The sequence below is a fragment of the Natator depressus genome, chromosome 4, assembly GCF_965152275.1.
Source record: "Natator depressus isolate rNatDep1 chromosome 4, rNatDep2.hap1, whole genome shotgun sequence".
In the NCBI taxonomy this organism is placed as follows: Eukaryota; Metazoa; Chordata; order Testudines; family Cheloniidae; genus Natator; species Natator depressus.
Genome location: NC_134237.1, coordinates 87,627,639 through 87,649,633, shown reverse-complemented (window position 1 = coordinate 87,649,633; position 21,995 = coordinate 87,627,639). Strand labels below are relative to the sequence as shown.

Below are 21,995 nucleotides of genomic sequence, written 5' to 3'. Positions count from 1 at the left end.
TGTACTCATTTGCCTTCTCCCCTGTCTAGGGGACTCATTCCTCTAGGTCACACTGCAGTCACTCACAGAGAAGGTGCGGCGAGGTAAATCTAGCCATGTATCAATCAGAGGCCAGGCTAACCTCCTTGTTCCAATAAGAACAATAACTTAGGTGCACCATTTCTTATTGGAACCCTCCGTGAAGTCCTGCCTGAACTACTCCTTGATGTAAAGCCACCCCCTTTGTGGATTTTAGCCCCCTGAAGCCAACCCTGTAAGCCGTGTCGTCAGTCGCCCCTCCCTCCGTCAGAGCAACGGCAGACAATCATTCCGCGCCTTTTTTCTGTGCGGACGCCATACCAAGGCAAGCATGGAGTCCGCTCAGCTCACTTTGGCAATTAGGAGCACATTAAACACCACACGCATTATCCAGCAGTATATGCAGCACCAGAACCTGGCAAAGCGCTACCGGGCGAGGAGGCGACGTCAGCGCGGTCACATGAGTGATCAGGACATGGACACAGATTTCTCTGAAAGCCTGGGCCCTGCCAATGCATGCATCATGGTGCTAATGGGGCAGGTTCATGCTGTGGAACGCCGATTCTGGGCTCGGGAAACAAGTACAGACTGGTGGGACCGCATAGTGTTGCAGGTCTGGGACGATTCCCAGTGGCTGCGAAACTTTCGCATGCGTAAGGGCACTTTCATGGAACTTTGTGACTTGCTTTCCCCTGTCCTGAAGCGCATGAATACCAAGATGAGAGCAGCCCTCACAGTTGAGAAGCGAGTGGCGATAGCCCTGTGGAAGCTTGCAACGCCAGACAGCTACCGGTCAGTTGGGAATCAATTTGGAGTGGGCAAATCTACTGTGGGGGCTGCTGTGATGCAAGTAGCCCACGCAATCAAAGATCTGCTGATATCAAGGGTAGTGACCCTGGGAAATGTGCAGGTCATAGTGGATGGCTTTGCTGCAATGGGATTCCCTAACTGTGGTGGGGCAATAGACGGAACCCATATCCCTATCTTGGCACCGGAGCACCAAGCCGGCGAGTACATAAACCGCAAGGGGTACTTTTCAATAGTGCTGCAAGCTCTGGTGGATCACAAGGGACGTTTCACCAACATCAACGTGGGATGGCCGGGAAAGGTACATGACGCTCGCATCTTCAGGAACTCTGGTCTGTTTCAAAAGCTTCAAGAAGGGACTTTATTCCCAGACCAGAAAATAACTCTTGGTGATGTTGAAATGCCTATATGTATCCTTGGGGACCCAGCCTACCCCTTAATGCCATGGCTCATGAAGCCGTACACAGGCAGCCTGGACAGCAGTCAGGAGCTGTTCAACTACAGGCTGAGCAAGTGCAGAATGGTGGTAGAATGTGCATTTGGACGTTTAAAGGCGCGCTGGCGCAGTTTACTGACTCGCTTAGACCTCAGCGAAACCAATATTCCCACTGTTATTACTGCTTGCTGTGTGCTCCACAATATCTGTGAGAGTAAGGGGGAGACGTTTATGGCGGGGTGGGAGGTTGAGGCAAATCGCCTGGCTGCTGGTTACGCGCAGCCAGACACCAGGGCGGTTAGAAGAGCACAGGAGGGTGCGGTACGCATCAGAGAGGCTTTGAAAACCAGTTTCATGACTGGCCAGGCTACGGTGTGAAAGTTCTGTTTGTTTCTCCTTGATGAAACCCCCTGCCCCTTGGTTCACTCTACTTCCCTGTAAGCTAACCACCCTCCCCTCCTCCCTTTGATCACCGCTTGCAGAGGCAATAAAGTCATTGTTGCTTCACATTCATGCATTCTTTATTCATTCATCACACAAATAGGGGGATGACTACCAAGGTAGCCCAGGAGGGGTGGTGGAGGAGGGAAGGAAAATGCCACACAGCACTTTAAAAGTTTACAACTTTAAAATTTATTGAATGACAGCCTTCTTTTTTTTTGGGCAATCCTCTGTGGTGGAGTGGCTGGTTGGCCGGTGGCCCCCCCACCGCGTTCTTGGGCGTCTGGGTGTGGAGGCTATGGAACTTGGGGAGGAGGGCGGTTGGTTACACAGGGGCTGGTTACACAGGGGCTGTAGTGGCAGTCTGTGCTCCAGCTGCCTTTGCTGCAGCTCAACCATACACTGGAGCATACTGGTTTGGTCCTCCAGCAGCCTCAGCATTGAATCCTGCCTCCTCTCATCATGCTGCCGCCACATTCGAGCTTCAGCCCTCTCTTCAGCCCGCCACCTCTCCTCCTGGTCATTTTGTGCTTTCCTGCAGTCTGACATTATTTGCCTCCACGCATTCGTCTGTGCTCTGTCAGTGTGGGAGGACAGCATGAGCTCGGAGAACATTTCATCTCGAGTGCGTTTTTTTTTCTTTCTAATCTTCACTAGCCTCTGGGAAGGAGAAGATCCTGTGATCATTGAAACACATGCAGCTGGTGGAGAAAAGAAAAGGGACAGTGGTATTTAAAAAGACACATTTTATAAAACACTGGCTACACTCTTTCAGGGTAAACCTTGCTGTTAACATTACATACATAGCACATGTGCTTTCGTTACAAGGTCGCATTTTGCCTCCCCCCACCGTGTGGCTACCCCCTCAACCCTCCCCCCTCCCTGTGGCTAACAGCGGGGAACATTTCTGTTCAGCCGCAGGCAAACAGCCCAGCAGGAATGGGCTCCTCTGAGTGTCCCCTGAAGAAAAGCACCCTATTTCAACCAGGTGACCATGGATTATATCTCACTCTCCTGAGGATAACACAGAGAGATAAAGAACGGATGTTGCTTGAACGCCAGCAAACATACACTGCAATGCTTTGTTGTACAATGATTCCCGAGTACGTGTTACTGGCCTGGAGTGGTAAAGTGTCCTACCATGAAGGACGCAATAAGTCTGCCCTCCCCAGAAACCTTTTGCAAAGGCTTTGGGAGTATATCCAGGAGAGCCGCGAATGCCAGGGCAAAGTAATCCTTTCACATGCTTGCTTTTAAACCATGTATAGTATTTTAAAAGGTACACTCACCAGAGGTCCCTTCTCCGCCTGCTGGGTCCAGGAGGCAGCCTTGGGTGGGTTCAGGGGGTACTGGCTCCAGGTCCAGGGTGAGAAACAGTTCCTGGCTGTCGGGAAAACCGGTTTCTCCGCTTGCTTGCTGTGAGCTATCTACAACCTCGTCATCATCATCATCTTCTTCGTCCCCAAAACCTGCTTCCGTATTGCCTCCATCTCCATTGAAGGAGTCAAACAACACGGCTGGGGTAGTGGTGGTTGAACCCCCTAAAATGGCATGCGGCTTCATCATAGAAGCGGCATGTTTGGGGCTCTGACGCGGAGCGGCCGTTCGCCTCTCTGGTTTTCTGGTAGGCTTGCCTCAGCTCCTTCAGTTTCACGCGGCACTGCTTCGGGTCCCTGTTATGGCCTCTGTCCTTCATGCCCTGGGAGATTTTGACAAAGGTTTTGGCATTTCGAAAACTGGAATGGAGTTCTGATAGCACGGATTCCTCTCCCCATACAGCGATCAGATCCCGTACCTCCCGTTCGGTCCATGCTGGAGCTCTTTTGCGATTCTGAGACTCCATCATGGTCACCTCTGCTGATGAGCTCTGCATGGTCACCTGCAGCTTGCCACGCTGGCCAAACAGGAAATGAGATTCAAAAGTTCGCGGTTCTTTTCCTGTCTACCTGGCCAGTGCATCTGAGTTGAGAGTGCTGTCCAGAGCGGTCAAAATGGAGCACTCTGGGATAGCTCCCGGAGGCCAATACCGTCGAATTGTGTCCACAGTACCCCAAATTCGACCCGGCAAGGCCGATTTAAGCGCTAATCCACTTGTCAGGGGTAAGGAAATCGATTTTAAGAACCCTTTAAGTCGAAATAAAGGGCTTCATCGTGTGGACGGGTGCAGGTTTACATCGATTTAATGCTGCTAAATTCGACCTAAAGTCCTAGTGTAGACCAGGGCTATGACAATGATGAGTAAAGTCTGGGAGGATTTTTTAAATATAATGTTTTGTTTTATGCTTATTTTTATCCAAGAGCTATCAAGAACATCAATTCTGATCTTCCCTGGTTTGCTTGACAGACCTCCTGTATGTCCCAGCTGTTAGCTCTCACACCTTAATTGAAGGGGGTGGGATGCTGAACTTTAACAAAGGCTCCTTTCTCTAACATGTCAATTATATATTAATGTTAGATAGGTGTCAACAAAAACAAAGATTTGAAAGCATTCTGACTGAAAATCCACTCCTCTCAGTTTCTCAGCTTTAATTCTTTTGACTTGCATGGTGCCAAGATTTCATTCATTCTCCAGCCATCATAGGGTCTTATAGGCTAGGTGGGACTTGTAATTTTGTTGTAAAAAGCAAGCAGTCTCCCCTCCCTTTCACACTTCCATTTTAACTCTCCTTTGGCTGGTCACCTTTAAGGAATCTCAGTAGCAGATGTATATTTGTGGTTTTGCTTTTCCTTGCTGGTGTGACATACACTGTTTGGTTTAAGCCTCTAGACCAGAGGTGGGCAAACTACAGCCTGCGAGCCACATCCGGCCCATGGGACCATCTTGCCCGGCCCCTGAGCTCCTGGCTGGGGAGGCTAGTCCCTGGCTCCTCCCCCACAGCCTCAGCACACTGCGCCTCCAGCGCTCTGGTCTGCCACTCCTGTTGGGCAGCACGGGTGGTGCGGCTGGCTCCAGCATGGTAAGGGGGCGGGAAGCGGGGGGTCCTGGGGGCCAGTCAGGGGACAGGGAGCAGGGGGAGGTTGGATGGGGTGGAGGTTCTGGGGGTGGTGGTCAGGGAACGGGGAACAGGGGGAGCTGGATAGGCCTGGGAGTCCCGGGGGGCCTGTTAGGGGTTGAGGGGGTGGATAGGGGTCAGGGGACAGGGAGCGGGGGGGGGGTTGGATAGGGGGTGGAATCCTCAGGGGCGGTTGGGAGGAGGTGGTCAGGGGAGAAGGAGCAGGAGGGGTTGGATGGGTCGGGGGTTTTGAGGGGGGCAGTCAGGGGCTGGGAAGTGGGAGGGGCGGATAGGGGATGCAGGGCAGGCTGTTTGGGGAGACACAGCATTCCCTACCTGGCCCTCGATATAGTTTTGCAACACCGATGTGGCACTCAGGCCAAAAAGTTTGCCCACCCCTGCTCTAGACTGTCCGACTCCTAGCTTCTCTCTGTGGTTGTTTTACAAGCTGTTCCAAGCAGTCATAGCTACAGTTTATCTAGTCTCTATGCTTGGGCATGCAATAACAGTCTATTACCCCGCCATTCTATTAGCAAATAATTTAAAAGGATAAAAGCAATGGGCCAAATTTACCCCTGGTGTAATTCCAACGATTTCAGTGGCATTACAAGAGGAAGTATTTGGTCCCATTTCATTCACACTTGGTGAAATCCTGGCCCTCTTGAAATGAATGGGAGCTTTGGCCTGGTCTACACTACATGGTTAGGTCAACATAAGCTGCCTTGCATCAACCTACCTGAGGATGTATCTTCAATTAAATTTGGCTCCCTCAGACATAAGTGCCTCTTTTCGCTGATTTTATAACACTTCCCCGACTGGCAGAGAATCATGGTTGATGTAATTAGGTTGACGCAGTGTCAGTGTATACACTGCATTGCTTACATCGACTGTTACTGGCTTTTAGGAGCCATCTCACAATGCCCCACACTGACAATACAATTGATACAGTTGTGCACCACTGACACAAGGAGCCAAGTGAGCATACACACTATTAATTTAATAACTGTGGTGGCTGTACGCCAATGTAAGTTAGGTCGACATAATTTTGTAGTGTAGACATGGCCTAAATCATTGATTTCAAAGGGGCCAGGATTTCATCCAGTGACTCCACCTCCCTGAGAGGCGGTAGCTATGTCGACTGGAGAAGCCTGGGGGTTAAATCGGTATAACTGTGTTGCTCAGGGGTGTGGATTTTCCACACCCCTGAGCAATGTAGTTATACTGACATAAGCTTCTTGTGTAGACCAAGCCTAAAGCACAGAGACTTTGAAAGAATGAGAATGAAAGAGAAAAGGAGTTACTCATGGTAAAGATTTAGAAATGAAAATCTCTATCTTGCACCCAAATATTGCATGGTAATGTAGCATGTAGAGATGGGAATCTTCCTGTCACCACGAATCTACAAATTCTGTATGGTCAATAAGAAGGTTGATATTGTGAATGCTAAAGTTTTGAAACAACCTTCTTTAGAATCAATGCCCTGGTCAGTCCCTAAAGTGGTCAGAGGCAGAGAAATTGATGTGCCGAAATTCCATGGTAGAAGTGACATTTTAGCAAACCAATCTTTGATCATCAACAGAGCTTAGCAGCAAGTTTCTCTGCAGATGGGATTAGTCCCCTGACTAGTCAAATTATAATTTATGTATCCACTTGCAAGGATACTGTCTTAAAAGGAGCCAACATACTAGTGTTATCTCAAAAGTTAGGGCCTATGTGAACCCAGGTGCAACAGAAAAACTGTTGATCACCAAGAAGGAGAGGAGGAAAGTCCTTGGGAATAAAGGAGGTCGTAAATCTTATCTGTATTAAGAGTGGAATGAGGGGAGAATTTTCTTAAATTGATTTTTTTAGCTGAAGACAGTAATTGGCAATAACATCATTGGTTTGTTAAAGGGTATAAAAAGAGTTATGAATTTGAGAGTTCTTTGTCAGACCCTACCTGATCATCCTGGAATATGCCAGAATTAGATGGTTTTCCCTCGGTCTGGCCTATGTGTAAGTATACTGATCACATGCTTATGAATACTTTGTTACTGTGTTGGGAGTAGTGTCTGCTTATTTTTAGACTCTTAGGAATATTTAGAGCAATTGTATAAAATTACATTTGTCCTTTGGACTTAATAAAGGAATTTATGGTTAAATTAACGACTGGTGGTCTCCCATAGTATATAAATATGAATAATATTTAATATTTTAATAATTCCAACACCACATTAGATTGTATGCTCATTTATACACCACCTCAGACAAAAGTATTCATAAAGGAGCTCACTCCTTGTTGGCAATGATGATGAAATAACCCAGTCAAGTCATCCTGGGAGACTTCAACACACATATTGACAAGGTCTCAGATGCAAAAGCCCCCAAACTCATTTCCTCACTTGCCTCCTTACGACTTTCCCAGGTCATCTCTGGTTCAACCCACACAACTGGTTACACCCTGGACATGATCTTTGGCCTAGACGTCAAGGTAGGAGACTTTACAACCCAGCCACTGTTTTGGACAGACCATCACCTCATTAAGATAGTGGTCAGAGACCTTCCAGCAGCCAGGCCACAAAAAGATCAGTGATGCTCATTTGTCCAGGAAGACTCATGGACTCCAACAGATTCCAAAGCCTGATAAAGAACAATAGCACCCCACCCACAGGATGGGGACTGTCATAAATATAAAGGGAAGGGTAAACAACTTTAAAATCCCTCCTAGCCAGAGGAAAAATCCTTTCACCTGTAAAGCGTTAAGAAGCTAGGATAACCTCGCTGGCACCTGACCAAAATGACCAATGAGGAGACAAGATACTTTCAAAAGCTGGGAGGAGGGAGAAAAACAAAAGGTCTGTGTCTGTCTGTGTGATGCTTTTGCCAGGGACAGAACAGGAATGGAGTCTTAGAATTCAGTAAGTAATCTAGCTAGATATGCGTTAGATTGTGATTTCTTTAAATGGCTGAGAAATTAAGCTGTGCTGAATAGAATGGATATTCCTGTCTGTGTGTCTTTTTGTAACTTAAGGTTTTCCTAGAGGGATTCTCTATGTTTTGAATCTAATTACCCTGTAAGGTAGTTACCATCCTGATTTTACAGAGGTGATTCTTTTTTACTTTTTACTTCTATTAAAATCCTTCTTTTCAGAAACGGAATGCTTTTTCATTGCTCTTAAGATCCAAGAGTTTGGGTCTGTGGTCACCTATGCAAATTGGTGAGGATTTTTACCAAACCTTCCCCAGGAAGTGGGGTGCAAGGGTTGGGAGGATTTTGGGGGGAAAGACGTTTCCAAACAACGCTTTCCTAATAAATAAACCCAAATAAACGTTTGGTGGTGGCAGTGGAAGTCCAAGGGAAAAGGGTAAAATAGTTTGTACCTTGGGGATGTTTTAACCTAAGCTGGTAAAAGTAAGCTTATGAGGTTTTCATGCAGGTCCCCACATCTGTACCCTAGAGTTCAGAGTGGGGAAGGAACCTTGACAAGGAGTCAAACACTTGGTGAATTATTACCATTGGCCGTGGCCATTGACACACTGGCTCCCAAACAGCCCTTTCTTCCCCATTACCCACACAGAGCTTCTTAGTTTTGACACCATGTGCCAGATGAAGAAAGAGGGGCAGAAACTCAAGCACCAATAGCTGAAAATAAAGGCTGATTCAGACAAGATGAAACATAACAGGTTCCTCAGAGCTTAGGCCTAGGCTGTATTGCAGGCCAAGAGAACCTTCCTATCAGCCTTCACTGAGCCTGGAAAATCCCACCCCAAGGAGCTATCAGGGTGGTAAACCACTTCATCAAGCCTGAATGCCCACAGTCTGCATCAGAGCAGAGCACCAAGTGTTGCAAACAACTATTATTCTGCTTCACTGTAAAGATCATGCACATTTGAGAAGCCTTCTCAAACAGCATGGATCTGCTCTATCTATATACCCAACAACAGCCCACCAGCATTCCTAGAGTTCAGTACATTAACTCATCAAGAAGTTCTAAATAACCTAAAGGAGGCACAGTATGGAATATGGGTGACCATTTATAATATTATTAATATGAATATTTTAAAATTGGATGATGCTAGATATGCTGTCTAAGGTGTCAGTAAAAATGTTATGATCTTGTTTATGTATTTGTATCACCTTTGTATTCTGAGTTATAGACATGTATGGTAAATCTGTATTTCCAATCTTGTGTTGTTTCTGGGTGATACCCCCAGACAGAATGGTATCAGCAGGAAGCCAGCTTAATGGCACATCAAGGGACATCAGCTGTACAATAAACCCATTGAAAAAGCCAGGGACTACACCTGATGAGTCAGCAAGCCATGTAGGAACATGCCTATGGACAAAGAACTCTAAGGCTTTTCTGTGTGCTGTGAAGCTTGTGTTTGGTACACAGGAAGTACAAGCCTCATGGCAAAAGAATATAAAAGGCAGCTGCATCATCTCCATTTTGTCTTCAGTCCTACTTCCTACCTCTGGAGTGACTTTTCTACAAACTGAAACTCTCTGAACAAAGGATGGAATGACCCATCCAAGCTATAGATGTGTTTCAGAGGGACTTTCAAGCCAGCAAACTCACCAATACTGATAAGAACCTGATATATGGACTCTGAAGCCTCTGTATCTATCTGAATGCTTTATCATTTAACAACTCTCTTCTTTTTTTTATAATAAACCTTTAGTTTTAGGCACTAAATGATTGGCTGGCAACATGGTATTTTGGGTAAGATCCAAACTAATATTGACCTGGCAATGTGGCTGGCCCTTTGGGGTCAGAAGAACATAGGTCCAGTACAGTGAGAAGTTATTTGAAACTATGTGCTTACTGGGAGCCAGAGAACTGGAATGCAATAAAGGGGGCTGTGTGATTTCTTTTTCTTTGTTTCTTGATAACCAGTGTGGGGGTGGGGAGGATCAGGACCACAGTTGGTGACTGGTTGGTGAGTCTAACTTCAGTGTTAACAACCAGTCTTTGGGAGAATCTGCTCTCCTTTTTGCAGCCTGCCCTGATCTTAGCATTTTCAGTGAGGGCTGCCCCAGACACTCTGGGTCATGGGCTCAGCCCAAGATTTGTGACTCTTATGCGTGCCTTTCCTGGCTTGTGGAAGGGAGTCACTGAACAACTGGTGTCTCTCCTAAATGAAATAGCCAACGCCTGATTCAGAGAAGGAATCTTCTCTTCCTCCTTCAAATGTGCAATACTGAAGAAACCCACTCAGGATATTTCAGTTCGAGCCAACTATTGGCCAGTGTCCAGTCTCCCATTCCTGAGCAAGCGCAGAGAAGCTAGCAAAAGGCCAACTACCAGCTCATCTCACTGAAGCTAACATTCTAGACCTGGCACAATGTGGATTCAGACCAGGACATGGAATCAAAAATGCCTTGGTGGTACTGACAGATGAGCTCCTCCTGTCAGTAGTTAGAGGAGAGACATCCATTCTCATCCTCCTGGACCTCTCTGCTGTGTTCAACATTGCTAACCATGAGATTTTTGTTGTCTCACCTGAGAAAGGTGGCAAGGGTCCAGGATAATGCACTAAAATGGTTTGAGTTCTTCCTGGAGGGAAACTGCACCTCCACCATTAGAGACCTCAGTTCTGGAATTCCACAAAGATCAGATCTCTCTCCAGTCCTTTTAAACATCTAATGCAATCATTTGGTGAACTGGTTAGACAACATGGACTAAGTGCCAATAATATGTGGATGATGTCTTTCTATTAAAACTATAATCAGATCTTAAGAAAAGTTAAATTATGAATATCTATAGTTTTGAAATTCTGCCACATAATCCTGTGTCAGGTTTGATATTTCTAAATGAATTCAGCTGCAGAATCTGTTTGCTTTCATCATTAGTGAACAGATCAACATTAGGGCCAAATTCTGCTTTAAAATATATCCATGGGGCTTTCACCGATTTCAATGGGAGCTGTATGTGCACATCTGGGAGCAGAATTTGACACATCTAAGTACTGTATTAAAGATATTTTGAAAGTATTATGAGGGCATTATTTGTTTTCAGCTGAAAACTAGTACATGCATGTGTGTATTCACATAAAGTACTGAGAGTAATCATCTGAAGAATCTGGCCAGTTTGCAGTGCTCTTCAATAAAGAAAATAAAATCCGACCAGTCAGTGCTTGTGGCATTATTAATACAACAGGATTATGATGTAAGGTTATAACTAGAGCTAGTCAAACTTTGGAATTTCTGTCCTGTGGGAAATTCCAAGATTTTGAAATTTGGTTTCATCCTGAATTGGGATGAAAAGTAGAAATCTCAGAATTTCTTGTGAAATGAAATATTCTGAAAATACTTCATTTCACTTTATTGAAATGTTTTGTTTAGATGAGGTCAAAGCATTTCATTCTGACTTTATCATTTCAACTTTTAAACTATATTATGAAAGTATAATATATTATGCAGAAAACATATTATGTTAACATAATTTCAGATTTTATTATATTAAGTAAAAACAAAACATTTCAACCATATTGAAATTAAAATTTTGACAAAATCAATATGTTCCTGTGATACATTTTGATGTTGTCAAATCCAAGTTTTTAGATGGAAAACTGTTCTGCTGGAAAATTTGCAACCAGCTCTAGTTATAACTATATGGTATAACTAATTCTTTTGATAAAAGTCTCAACATTTTAACCAGCACCTGTAAAGCAACTCATCACAATTGAGGAAGTGGAAACCAGTTCATATAAAATAAAGTAAAAACCATATCTTTTCTCAACGTTCAAATTGGACCCACCTAGACATTTTCCAAGGTGTAGGGAAGTTTGGTAAATTGTGTTGGTTTGTTTCCTTTATTTTTTTGCATGACTCTTCACTTCCTGATTTTGGTTGTGACCAAATGTTGAAATACCAAAATCATGCAAGCGATACTTTCCTTTCTGTGTTTCCTATTCAGTAAAAGTTTTCAAAAAGGCCAAAAAGATTTACAGAAGAAAATGATTTGGGTAAACTTCCGTTCCTTCTCTGAAGTAAGGCAAAATTTTTCAAACTAGGGTGCTTACAGTTAGGCATCTACATCCATATTTAGGTACCTAAATAAAAGTGGGCTGATTTTCATAGGTAATCAACACCTGCAGTTTCCGTTAGCCTCTTTAGGAGTTGCAGTTTCTGAGCACCTCTGAAAACCAGGCCACTTTTATTTAGGTGCCCAAATATGGATTTAGATGCCTAACTTTAAGCACCCATGTTCAAAAGACATGGCCCAAACCTATAGTCTCTTTAATCACTAATAACCCCACACTCATTTGTTTTCCATTTGCCAACTCAAGGCTCTAAAATGTTGGTTAATAACAATGTTATCATTCTGCAGTCTTCACAACATAACCCTACATTAATGATTTTGGGCTAAATCTTTAGTAAATGGGCATTGCTCCACTGACTTCAATGAAGCCCTGGCCATTCACATCAGCTGAAGAGCTCGCCATTTGTTTTGCAAAATGTTGGAGCTTTAAAAAGCTTGTCATAGTGATGGGACATACCAAAGAATCTATTAACATGCACAGTAAAGCCTCTGCAGGTTATATTCCACTCAGTCTGTTTCTGGGAGCAGTAGAATGGGAAAGAACACTTCAAAGTGAGAGATTAACATAGTAAGTTACCTGAGAATTCACTTTGAGATGCAGCACTGTTTAGAAGAGGATAAAAAAGTATTTGTGTTATATCTCACTATTCTGAAATATACCAAGTTCTTATCTTATTCTAGAATATGTTGGCTCTACCAATGGCCTGCTGGATGACCTTGGCCAAGTTATTTACCCTCTTTGCCTCTGTTTCCCCTCTGTTAAATGGGGATAATGATACAGATTCCTTTGTAAAGTCCTTTGCGATCTAGGGGTGAAGAGAGCAATATATTATTATATGGTAGGATGAATGGAAGAATTTCTGCAGAGGTAAAAGGAACATAAGCCAGCTAAGCAAGCTTTTCTAATTAGACTACATGCTGTCTCCCTTCTCTCTCCCAGGCATAGAAGGCCCCAAATACAGCAGAACTGCTGTAGTTCCATTGCAAGCATGGAGAGTAGCCACAGAGAATTTGTGCAGGGTGACTGAACCACCTCAGTTCTCCATTGCATCTCTTTACCTGTGGAGAGGTGTGGTGGCAGGGTAGGAAGAAGAAGTGACCAACGGATTCACAATAAACATGGATCCAGAGACTTAAACTCACAGTTTTGAGAGGCCCTGCTGCTACAGCCTATGAATTATATTGTTGGTAGAAAAGTGGCTGCACAACTTCTCTGTGTGAAGGCACTAGCTTGCAAGGGAGTATTACTTTATCCTCAAACTCTCTTAGGTTCCATGTGCATAGCTGGTTTACTTGGAGTTTGCATGAGAGAGAGGAATTGTCTCATGATTTGTTCATATTGCAAGACAAGAAATGGCAAAGCCTATTACAGGAAAGCAGAGTTTATTCAGCTGGGCTGTATGTGCAACTCACTTAATTGTATCTGTCATACACAGTTCGTGACAATTGAAAGGCAGCCTTCATGGGGCCAGTGTATTAACTTTGCTGAAGTCAGAGGAATTACACCAGCAGTGATGAATAATGGACCATTCTGTCTGTTGGGTTTGTTTTGTAATTAGAAATATTAAATTTAATATCCACGTTTGATTGTGGTTGCTCTGTATTTATTGAATTGTTAACAAAGTTGCTGAACTAGTCTGTTTGGCATATGAAATAAACTCAAGGGAATATAAAGAAACTAGATCTGAAAGGGAGCAATGAGTTGAGATAATAAAGTTAGCTCCGAAGTGTAGTGGGAAGGCTGTATTCTTTATCCTGGAGACACTGGCCCAGATCAGAGTCTTGACCACGTGTGAGGAGCACACGGTACAATTTACAGTGCAAAAATGAAATTTGTATTTCCCCAGTTCTGGGCTTGCTATTTATCTGGCTGTTTAGGTACTTATATGGCCCCCATCAGCATGTTACCTGAGAACTTCAAAATAATTAATGAGTTTATCCTTACAACAGCCCTCTGAGATAGGGATGGTGAACTGATGGACAGAGATATTAGAGGTCTGATCCAGCTCCTATTGAAATCTAGAGGAATCTTTCCATTGGCTTCAGTGGGAGATTGATCAGGGACTAAGGGCCAGATTTTTAAAGGTATTTAGATACCTTTAGTTGCTTAGTAGGATTTTCAAAAGCACCTAGGCACCTAAATATCTTTAAAAATGTGGCCCTAAAATTCACACAATAAGTCTGTGGAGGAGCCAGATATTCTGAGTGCACCCTGATCTTCTGAGTCATGGATCAGTAGTTTAACTAGAAGACTTTCCTTTTTCCATGGCTCTGTATTAGGCTATTCCCCTACCATAAATTAGGACAGTCTGATATCTGTTCTAAATTAGACTGATTCCTAATGGCCTCAAGTTTCTCTAATGGCAGGCAGGAATCACTGGAGCTTAGGGAAGCCCTGACCCATGTCATTTAGACTGGCCACAGAGAGGGAGAGTAAAATAGGAGCTATTATCCTTGTTCTATGCCACCAGAGGATCCCCCAATGTATGGGTGATCCTTCTATGGCTGCCTTTAGGGCCTCTTTGTGAACTGATGTTATGGGGTGGTTTTTACATTACAAAGACTACACAAATTATCCATTTTACTGTGTGGCATGTAAATATTACCGTACTGGCAGATGGCATAAATGTGATCTAATTTAAAAATTAAAAATAATGAAGATTCAAATGTTAAAGGATTTATTCTGTTTACTGTTAAAGGCTCTTAGGTATCCTAATGAAGACAAACTGAGTCATTGTTTCAATGTAAGACAACAGGCAGTTAACTAAAACATGATTAGCTGTAGCTTTATAATGGAAAAACTTTTGAACGGTGAATAACCCTTTCAGCATTTTGATTTGTGATGGAAATCATGTGAGAGGGACAGAACAGTTGAATGTACTAGTCTACATCTTAATAGTTATTTGGTTTTGAAGTTGGAATTAAGTAATAATCCATTATTTTATTTAACTCTATTATAGAAAATGCTATTAGAGATTATGATAGGTGCACAATATTTACCACTAAATAAAGAGATATTTTTTAAAGAAGCTGAATTTTTAATTAACCTCCTTCCATAAATGAAAAATCAAAACATATGCAAATTTACCTTGTCTAAACATAGTTTGGCTATATAGATATCTTAAATTTAGGCATTATGTTGTCAATGTATAATGCATTTGTCGGCCCAGATAGATACAATTGACCTGATTTTCCTCTCATTGGTTTTATACTCATGTAACTCTAATGGGGCTGATTTTGGTCTCTCTTAATATTATAAGACCGGAGTAACTTTAGTGAAGTCAGTGGAGTTAAACCAGTTTGAGATCAGACTCGGGCCTACTAGCTTCAATGGGGTTACTTTTGATTTACACTGATATAGGTTAGAGGAGAATCAGGCTCTCTATATACAAAACCAATCACCTGCCAGGATCAAAGATCAGACCTTCAGAATGTCTGATCTCATCTGAATCCATGTATTTCAAGGCTACCGGGAACTATGTGCAGTATCCAGGATAGAAAATACCCTTGAGAATTTTGAGATGTTTGAACATTTGAAATTTTTGATTAAATTGGATGCAGTGTGCAATTTGGTTATTTACAATGACACCGGGCCTTGAAATTAACCAGAGCAGAAAAGAAGAGTCTGTAGTGCATTTCAAATGATCTCAGATGCCTGTGAGCTAAAGTTTTTTTTTTGTTTTTTGTTTTGTTTTTTAAATAAAGAAGCTCTTCCCTTGGTAACTCTTCAGAAATTACCATCTAAAAGACATTCTTATTCAACCAAGTCACAGCTCTTTTAAATGTAATAATTCTGCAAGTACAGTAACTTTATTTCCAGGTACAGTGATAGTTGTGATATGCAACTTATAAATACATAAGATAGTTTCCCCTGTCCGTCCCCTATTACTCCTCATCTAGTGACTCATTTACCCCAAATATTTATATCTACATTTAAAATTGTCGTCTTGAGATTAGAGAATTGAAAATAAAGTTTAAAAAAATCCATGGAAGAAATGCCCTCTAACTATCCCAGCAGGCTCTTGTGCAGCTGCTTAACACAGATTTTCACAGAAGATACTCTTTCACTCAATACCTCACTCAACGCATTTGGATCCAGATCCTGCAAAAATGTATGCACCTAAGTAACTTTACACACAGTATTTTGTCCCATTGGATGGTGACTCTCAACCCAGTGTGACTGGGCCCCTTTGATAAGACTATTCAAGTGCATAAGTGTTTGGAGGATTAAGGCCATAACATTGACCTATTTTTCTCTCTTTAAGGTCGGAAAGTTTAATCTTCTCTTTTAATTGGTGTTATGTTCAAGTAATGAGGGGGCAAAACAGACTCTGAAAGTGTGATTCTGCTCCCTATTGAAAGTTTTCAAATTCAAGAGGCACCAGGGCAGTAAAACAATAATTATGTTTTTGTTTTGCCTTTGGGAAAAAATTAAAGTATCTTATGTTTACCATTTCCTCTCTATTGCTCTAGGCAGCCTTGTTTCCATGATGTGGAGGCTGGATCCTGCTTGCCAGGAAGTGGGGACTGACAGCTCCAAATGGGATAGTTAGCAGGAATAATTAGCAGGAATCTGCCATCTGCTGTCCACTTCTCTTAACTGAGGGATTCAGATGCTTAGCTTGATCACTGATCTCATTTTGTGATCTACCTCACGTTAACTGCCAGGTTTCCTTGTGGCTGGTAGCAATGTGTCTGGTAAGAGATGCAGTGAGCTATGATCTATATTCTTGTGAGATGGTCTCTGAATTCTATTATTTCTGTGTAACTGTGATTTTTAGGCACATCCTGGAAGATGTCTGGAACCTGGCATATGGATACCATCATAAATCTTCTGGGGTTAACTTTTCAAAAGGCTGTGTCGGTCATAAACATGTGAAACTGGGAATTTTGGGTGAAATTATATATATTATATGGTGCAATTTCAACATAACTTCAACGGGGATGTAGGTCTGTGGTAAGTCCCTTAGGGTTGATAAGTGTACTACCACTTATGTCGGCAAAACTTATGTTGCTCAGAGGTGTGAAAAAACACCCCTCTGAGTGACATAAATTTAGCTGGCATAAGTGGTCGTGTGCACAGCAGTATGTCGGTGAGAGAGCTTCTCCCGCCAACATAGCTACTGCCACTTGTTGAGGTGGCTTTATTATGTTGACAGGAGAGCTCTCTTCAGTCAGCACAGAGTGGCTACATGAGCGATCTTACACTGGCTCAGTTGCGTCGGAAAAAGGTGTGCCGCTGTAAGCTCGCTAGTGTAGACCTGGCCTAAGTCTTACCAGGAAATGAACAGGAAAGGTATTAATTGGGCAGTACATCCACTTTGGATGATGAATGTGGTCCAGCACATACTGGAATGGTGGATCTGAGATAGCATTTCTTTTCTTCTGCTAGAAATGCTATTTCAATGATTTTGGCAGTTGTTGTGGAGGAGGGATTTTGTCTGGGCTAACTAATGTGTGTAAAGTAATTTATAGTTCTGCTACAGTTATGCCAGTCAATTTCCCCATGTAGACAGGAATCTGTGGTCCATAAGGAAATATGGGAAAAGTATAATGGTGATGATAGTATAAAAACTGAGTGAAAAGGGATTAAGTTGAAATATAAAGGAAGGGTGTTGATTGGGGTAAAAAGAAAGATTGTTTATTATAATTACTAAGTTTTCATTATACATATCAGTTCATTTTAAAAATAATGTAAGAGTTGGGGGAAGCACAGTTGGAATAGGTGGGGAGGTTGGGCATGGGAGAGTGCTAAAACCTTCTTCTAATGGAACTACTGGTCCAGCCACTGAAACAGATATTTTAGGAAGGTATGCAGAATATGGAGATTCTCCTACCGTCTATTGCCCTGGGTAGTATTTTGGAGACAGGAGAGGATGCTAGGTACCAGGAACAATTAAATAGGTTATGAGTTCTGGCTGCTGTTGGCTGGAGGTTGGGCAAAAATACAGTGGTTGGTCATCTGTGATTCCCCTCCCCTTTTTCTTTTACAGGAAAAAAAATCCCAGTGACAAGTCATCCAGCCAATCAGTAGACCTTTTCCAGGCTAGCTTCACAAAGGAGAGAACTACAGATATCCCTTTAAATGAGAGCTTAGGTCCTTTGCCCAGAAAATGGATCCACTGGTTTCAGTGGCCGATGCATTTATCTGAAATTCTGTTGGCTATTATAAAACCAACACACAATTTACAATGATTGGCAATCTCTTGCTTAATGAAGGCCCAAGACACCTACTTCATCGTGGCTACCTTTATTATGATTCTCTTTCACTCTCCTGAGCACCAAATTCACCAGTAAAACTGTGGGGGGGAAAAATAAAGGAGCTAACATAGCTTTTTAAAAGGTTATTCTTGGTTTGCATGCAGTAACATTAATTTAAAAAATTGCTTTACGGCTTTTCTAATTTTCTAATACAGTTCTTATACTCCAATTATTTTAGATTTAAATGAACTGCACACAATAGCTTTTTATTTTTGTAAAGTAATATCCGGCCAGTCAGAGCCAGACAACATAATTCGCATGCCTGATACTAAACTACTGTAACATTGGGGAGGATGACTCAGATATATTGTTTAAACAATTTTCCATTATAATTCGATTAATAATTTCTGGCATAAAATGAGGAGCATAATTAATGGTTCATATTTGATTAAAAGCATTTTATTAACTTAAACCTTTGAGATAATTTGACAGAAATTATAAAATGAAGCTAAAGAAAGAAACTATAATTATTTTATAGTAATTATAAACAACTACATTTGTATCTAGCTGGAATCTTATGGACTGGTGAAAGACAGACAATTCAGAGTTGGAGCTAACGCTCTGCCTTGCCTCATCCTATTGAAGTGGAACAGTATGAAATGTGACTGGAACGTAAACATGCCAACTGGTGCGTCGTATAAAAGTACAGAAGATTCTGGAGGTAGGGACTGTCACTTGCTATATTCATAGATTAATAGATTTTTTAAGGCCAGAAGGGTCCAGTAGATCATCTAGTCTGACCTCCTGTATAACAAGGCCATAGGACTTCCCTGAATTAATTCCTGTTTGAACTAGGGTGTATCTTTTAGAATAGAAAATCCAATCTTGATTTAACATTTTTGAGTAATGGAGAATCCACCACAACCCTTAATAAGTTGTTTCAATGGTTAATGACTGTCACATTTTTATTTGTGCCTTATTTGCAGTCTGAAATTTGTTTCTCTTCAGCTCCCAGTCATGGGAATCTCATTATTTTTGTCTGTTAGATTGCAGAGCCTTCTATTATTAAATTTCTATTCCCCATGTAGGTACTTAAAGACCCTTAACTTTTTTGTTGATAAGTGAAGTAAATGGAGATCCTTGAGTTTCTCCCTATAAGGCTTGTTTTCTAATCTTTTAATCATTCTTGTGGCTCTTCTCTCAACCCTCTCCAATTTTTCAGCAGCCTTCTTGAATTTTGGACACCAGAACTAGACATAGTTTATAAATGTCTTACTTTAGTAGGTTTCAGAGTGGTAGCCATATTAGTCTGTATATGCAAAAGCAACAAGGAGTACTTGTGGCACCTTAGAGACTAACAAATATATCTGGGCATAAGCTTTTGTGGGCTAAAACCCACTTCATCAGATGCATGGAGTGGAAAATATAGTAAGCAGGTATATATACACAGTACATGAAAAGATGGGAATTGCCTTACCAAGTGGGAAGGTCAGTGCTAACAATTAAAGTGGAAGTTAGTTTCCATACTAATTTCCCCCTACTGTTACTCACACCTTCTTGTCAACTGTTTGAAATGGGCCACCCTGATTACATTGGCCTCATTAGCACTACAAAAGTGATTTTTCCTCCCGTTGTATTCTACTGTTGAGAATAGCCCATTTCCACTTTGTTAGCGCTGACCCCCCCCCCCACTTGGTAAGGCAACTCCCATCTTTTCATGTACTGTGTATATATACCTGCCTACTGTATTTTCCACTCCATGCATCTGATGAAGTGGGTTTTAGCCCATGAAAGCTTATGCCCAAATAAACGTTGTTAGTTTCTAAGGTGCCACAAGTACTGCTCGTTGTTTTTACTTTAGAAGCTGCTTCTTAACATCCTCCTGAGTTACTGCTGGAATGGAAAGTATTTATCATCAATATATGAATACATCAGCTGGCTTTTTCCATAACAGAAATACTTGAAGACTTCTAAATTTCCTTCATTATTATTGACAATTCTACCATCTCCATCTAGTAATAGGCCAATACTATTATTAGGATTCCTTTTGTTCCAAATATTCTTAAACATTTCCTCTTATTGGCTTTAGCTCTGCTGGTCATTGATTTCTCTTTGTGTCCTTTTGCCTCCCTTATCAATATTTTACAATTCCTATCATCTAATTTATATTCACTGATATCAACTTCTGTTTTTTCTCATATGTTATTTTTATCTATATGTCTAGTGTCTCATTCAATGAGGCTCTGTCCTGCTTGAGCCCTCTAGACACTACCATTATATATATGATAATATTAAAATTAATCAGCAAGCATAAATCATCTAGCTAGTTTAATCTATGCATAGTCAGTCTTTAATACAAGTACAGTAGATCACCAAAACTTATCATAATCTTTGGATGCAAACATTGGAAACTGGACAGTAATGAAGTTCTAATAGATTATTATTTTGGATCCATATTAATTTTAATTGATAAAAGCCAACTTTTGTATAGCAGCACCATGGGAAGGTGGTATCACTTCATCTTTCAACGTAGATGTTAATTTATACAGTCATAACATGGAGAAAGTTTTTGCTCTTGAATTTAAATAGACATTGCGCAGACATTAACTTAGAAAGCCCATAAAAACTCAGGGCACATTCCTCAGCTGTGCAGATTCCTCTAAGCCACCTTTATGCCTCCCCAGATCCTGATGCTGATTACAGGCCCAAGTGAGCCCCTTGCACAAATTACAGCAGCCACAATGCTGCTCTAATCTATGCCAGCTAGAACAGTTCTTGAGGGATATTCTGCCAACAAGGGAGCTGCGAGTCAGGATTGAGCAACTTGGGCTGACCCTGAGGACTAGCCAGGCCAGCCTCCAAGGTGATTAATGACCTGAGCTGGGTTGCGAAAGGACTACCTGATTGGCCGGCTGCCTGATTGGCTGAATGCAGCCAGAAGGCCTGCTTTTAAGTTCAGCTGCAGTGGTGGATTACTGGCTGCTCAATATATCTGCCTTCAGCTATGATTGCTCCTGTCCCTGCCTTGCTTCTGTTCTGCTCCAGCCCTGTTCCTGACTCCCTCCTGTCTTGCACCAGCTCTGCCCTGTCCTGCCTCTGTCCAGCCCAACCCCACGTTTCCTTTCTGGTTCCCAACTCCTGACTCCATCTCTGACCCTTGACTCTGGCTCCTGATTCAATGTGGTTCTACCCACTGAGATGGACTGCTGGTGCTTGGACTCCTGACACTGTGAAACATATCACACTCCAGCTCCGTCCCCCAGAACTCCTTTTCCTGGCCTCATTTGGCCCCAGCATGTCCTATGCACCAGGAGGCAGCTGGAGGGGGGCCTGACGTAAAGCTGATTACACCACTTTTATGTCAGCCCAGGATTGCAGGGCAAGGAATCCTCCCTTGCAAGCCATGGAGTCACAGGGGAACTATTTTGTTGCCGCTACTCTAGCCGAAGGGCAAGAATAGCCACAATTTTGCTTGTCCCTGGAAACCCCTAGGGGAGTGTGGTGACTCATGAGATGGTGAGAGGAATCCGTCTTCCTCTTGGTTCCTCTGGTCATTACTCATGTTTTTATGGCTTAATGAACATAGCTATCTACAGAGAAACTGCTCATACACTTGTATACTTCATCGCAGGTGACAGCTTTCTAATTAAGTCTGACATTACCATAGTGTGTCTATAGTTCTAGTCCATTCCTCAGTTTTCCTCAAGTTCTAACATTATAGTTTATCGTAACCTGGCACTTTAGGTAGAAGGCTAATAGTTACAAGACTATGGTCTAAGGTGAAAGGCACTGCAGCTATATACTTCTAATTGGGTAGGTGATGAACAGAAACAGAGACTGGTTTCTGATCTTAAGTACACCTAAGCTATGACTACACTTAAAATGTTACAGTGGCACAGCTCCAGCTGCACTGCTGTAGGGCTTCAGTGTAGACACTACAGCGAGGGGAAGGGTTTTCCTACTGCTGTAGTAAATCCACCTTTTGGAGAGGTGGTAGCTAAGTTGGGAGAAGAATTCTTCTGTTGACCTAGTGCTGTCTATCCCGGGGCTAGTCAACATAGCGACGTCTCTCCA

At 42.4% G+C, this 21,995-nt stretch overlaps 1 protein-coding gene across 1 annotated transcript; it reads right to left on the bottom strand.

Annotated features, from left to right (window-relative positions):
• Positions 1 to 1,782: 1,782 nt before the first annotated feature.
• LOC141986962 (uncharacterized) lies at positions 1,783 to 3,268 on the bottom strand. The gene is made up of 2 exons (XM_074952056.1): positions 2,992 to 3,268; positions 1,783 to 2,403 (listed from the first exon to the last, which is right to left on the bottom strand). Exons 1-2 carry the CDS (start codon positions 3,266 to 3,268, stop codon positions 1,895 to 1,897), a joined length of 786 nt encoding a protein of 261 aa, XP_074808157.1. The 3' UTR covers positions 1,783 to 1,894.
• Positions 3,269 to 21,995: the final 18,727 nt, after the last annotated feature.

What these genes read in the sequence shown, in the direction of transcription:
- LOC141986962 (XM_074952056.1), bottom strand. Translation starts at nt 3,268, where the DNA reads ATGATGAAGCCGCATGCCATTTTAGGGGGTTCAACCACCACTACCCCA. An exon ending in AGGCGGAGAAGGGACCTCTG is followed by an intron (nt 2,404 to 2,991) that starts GTGAGTGTACCT and finishes TTTCTCCACCAG; the next exon opens with CTGCATGTGTTTCAATGATC.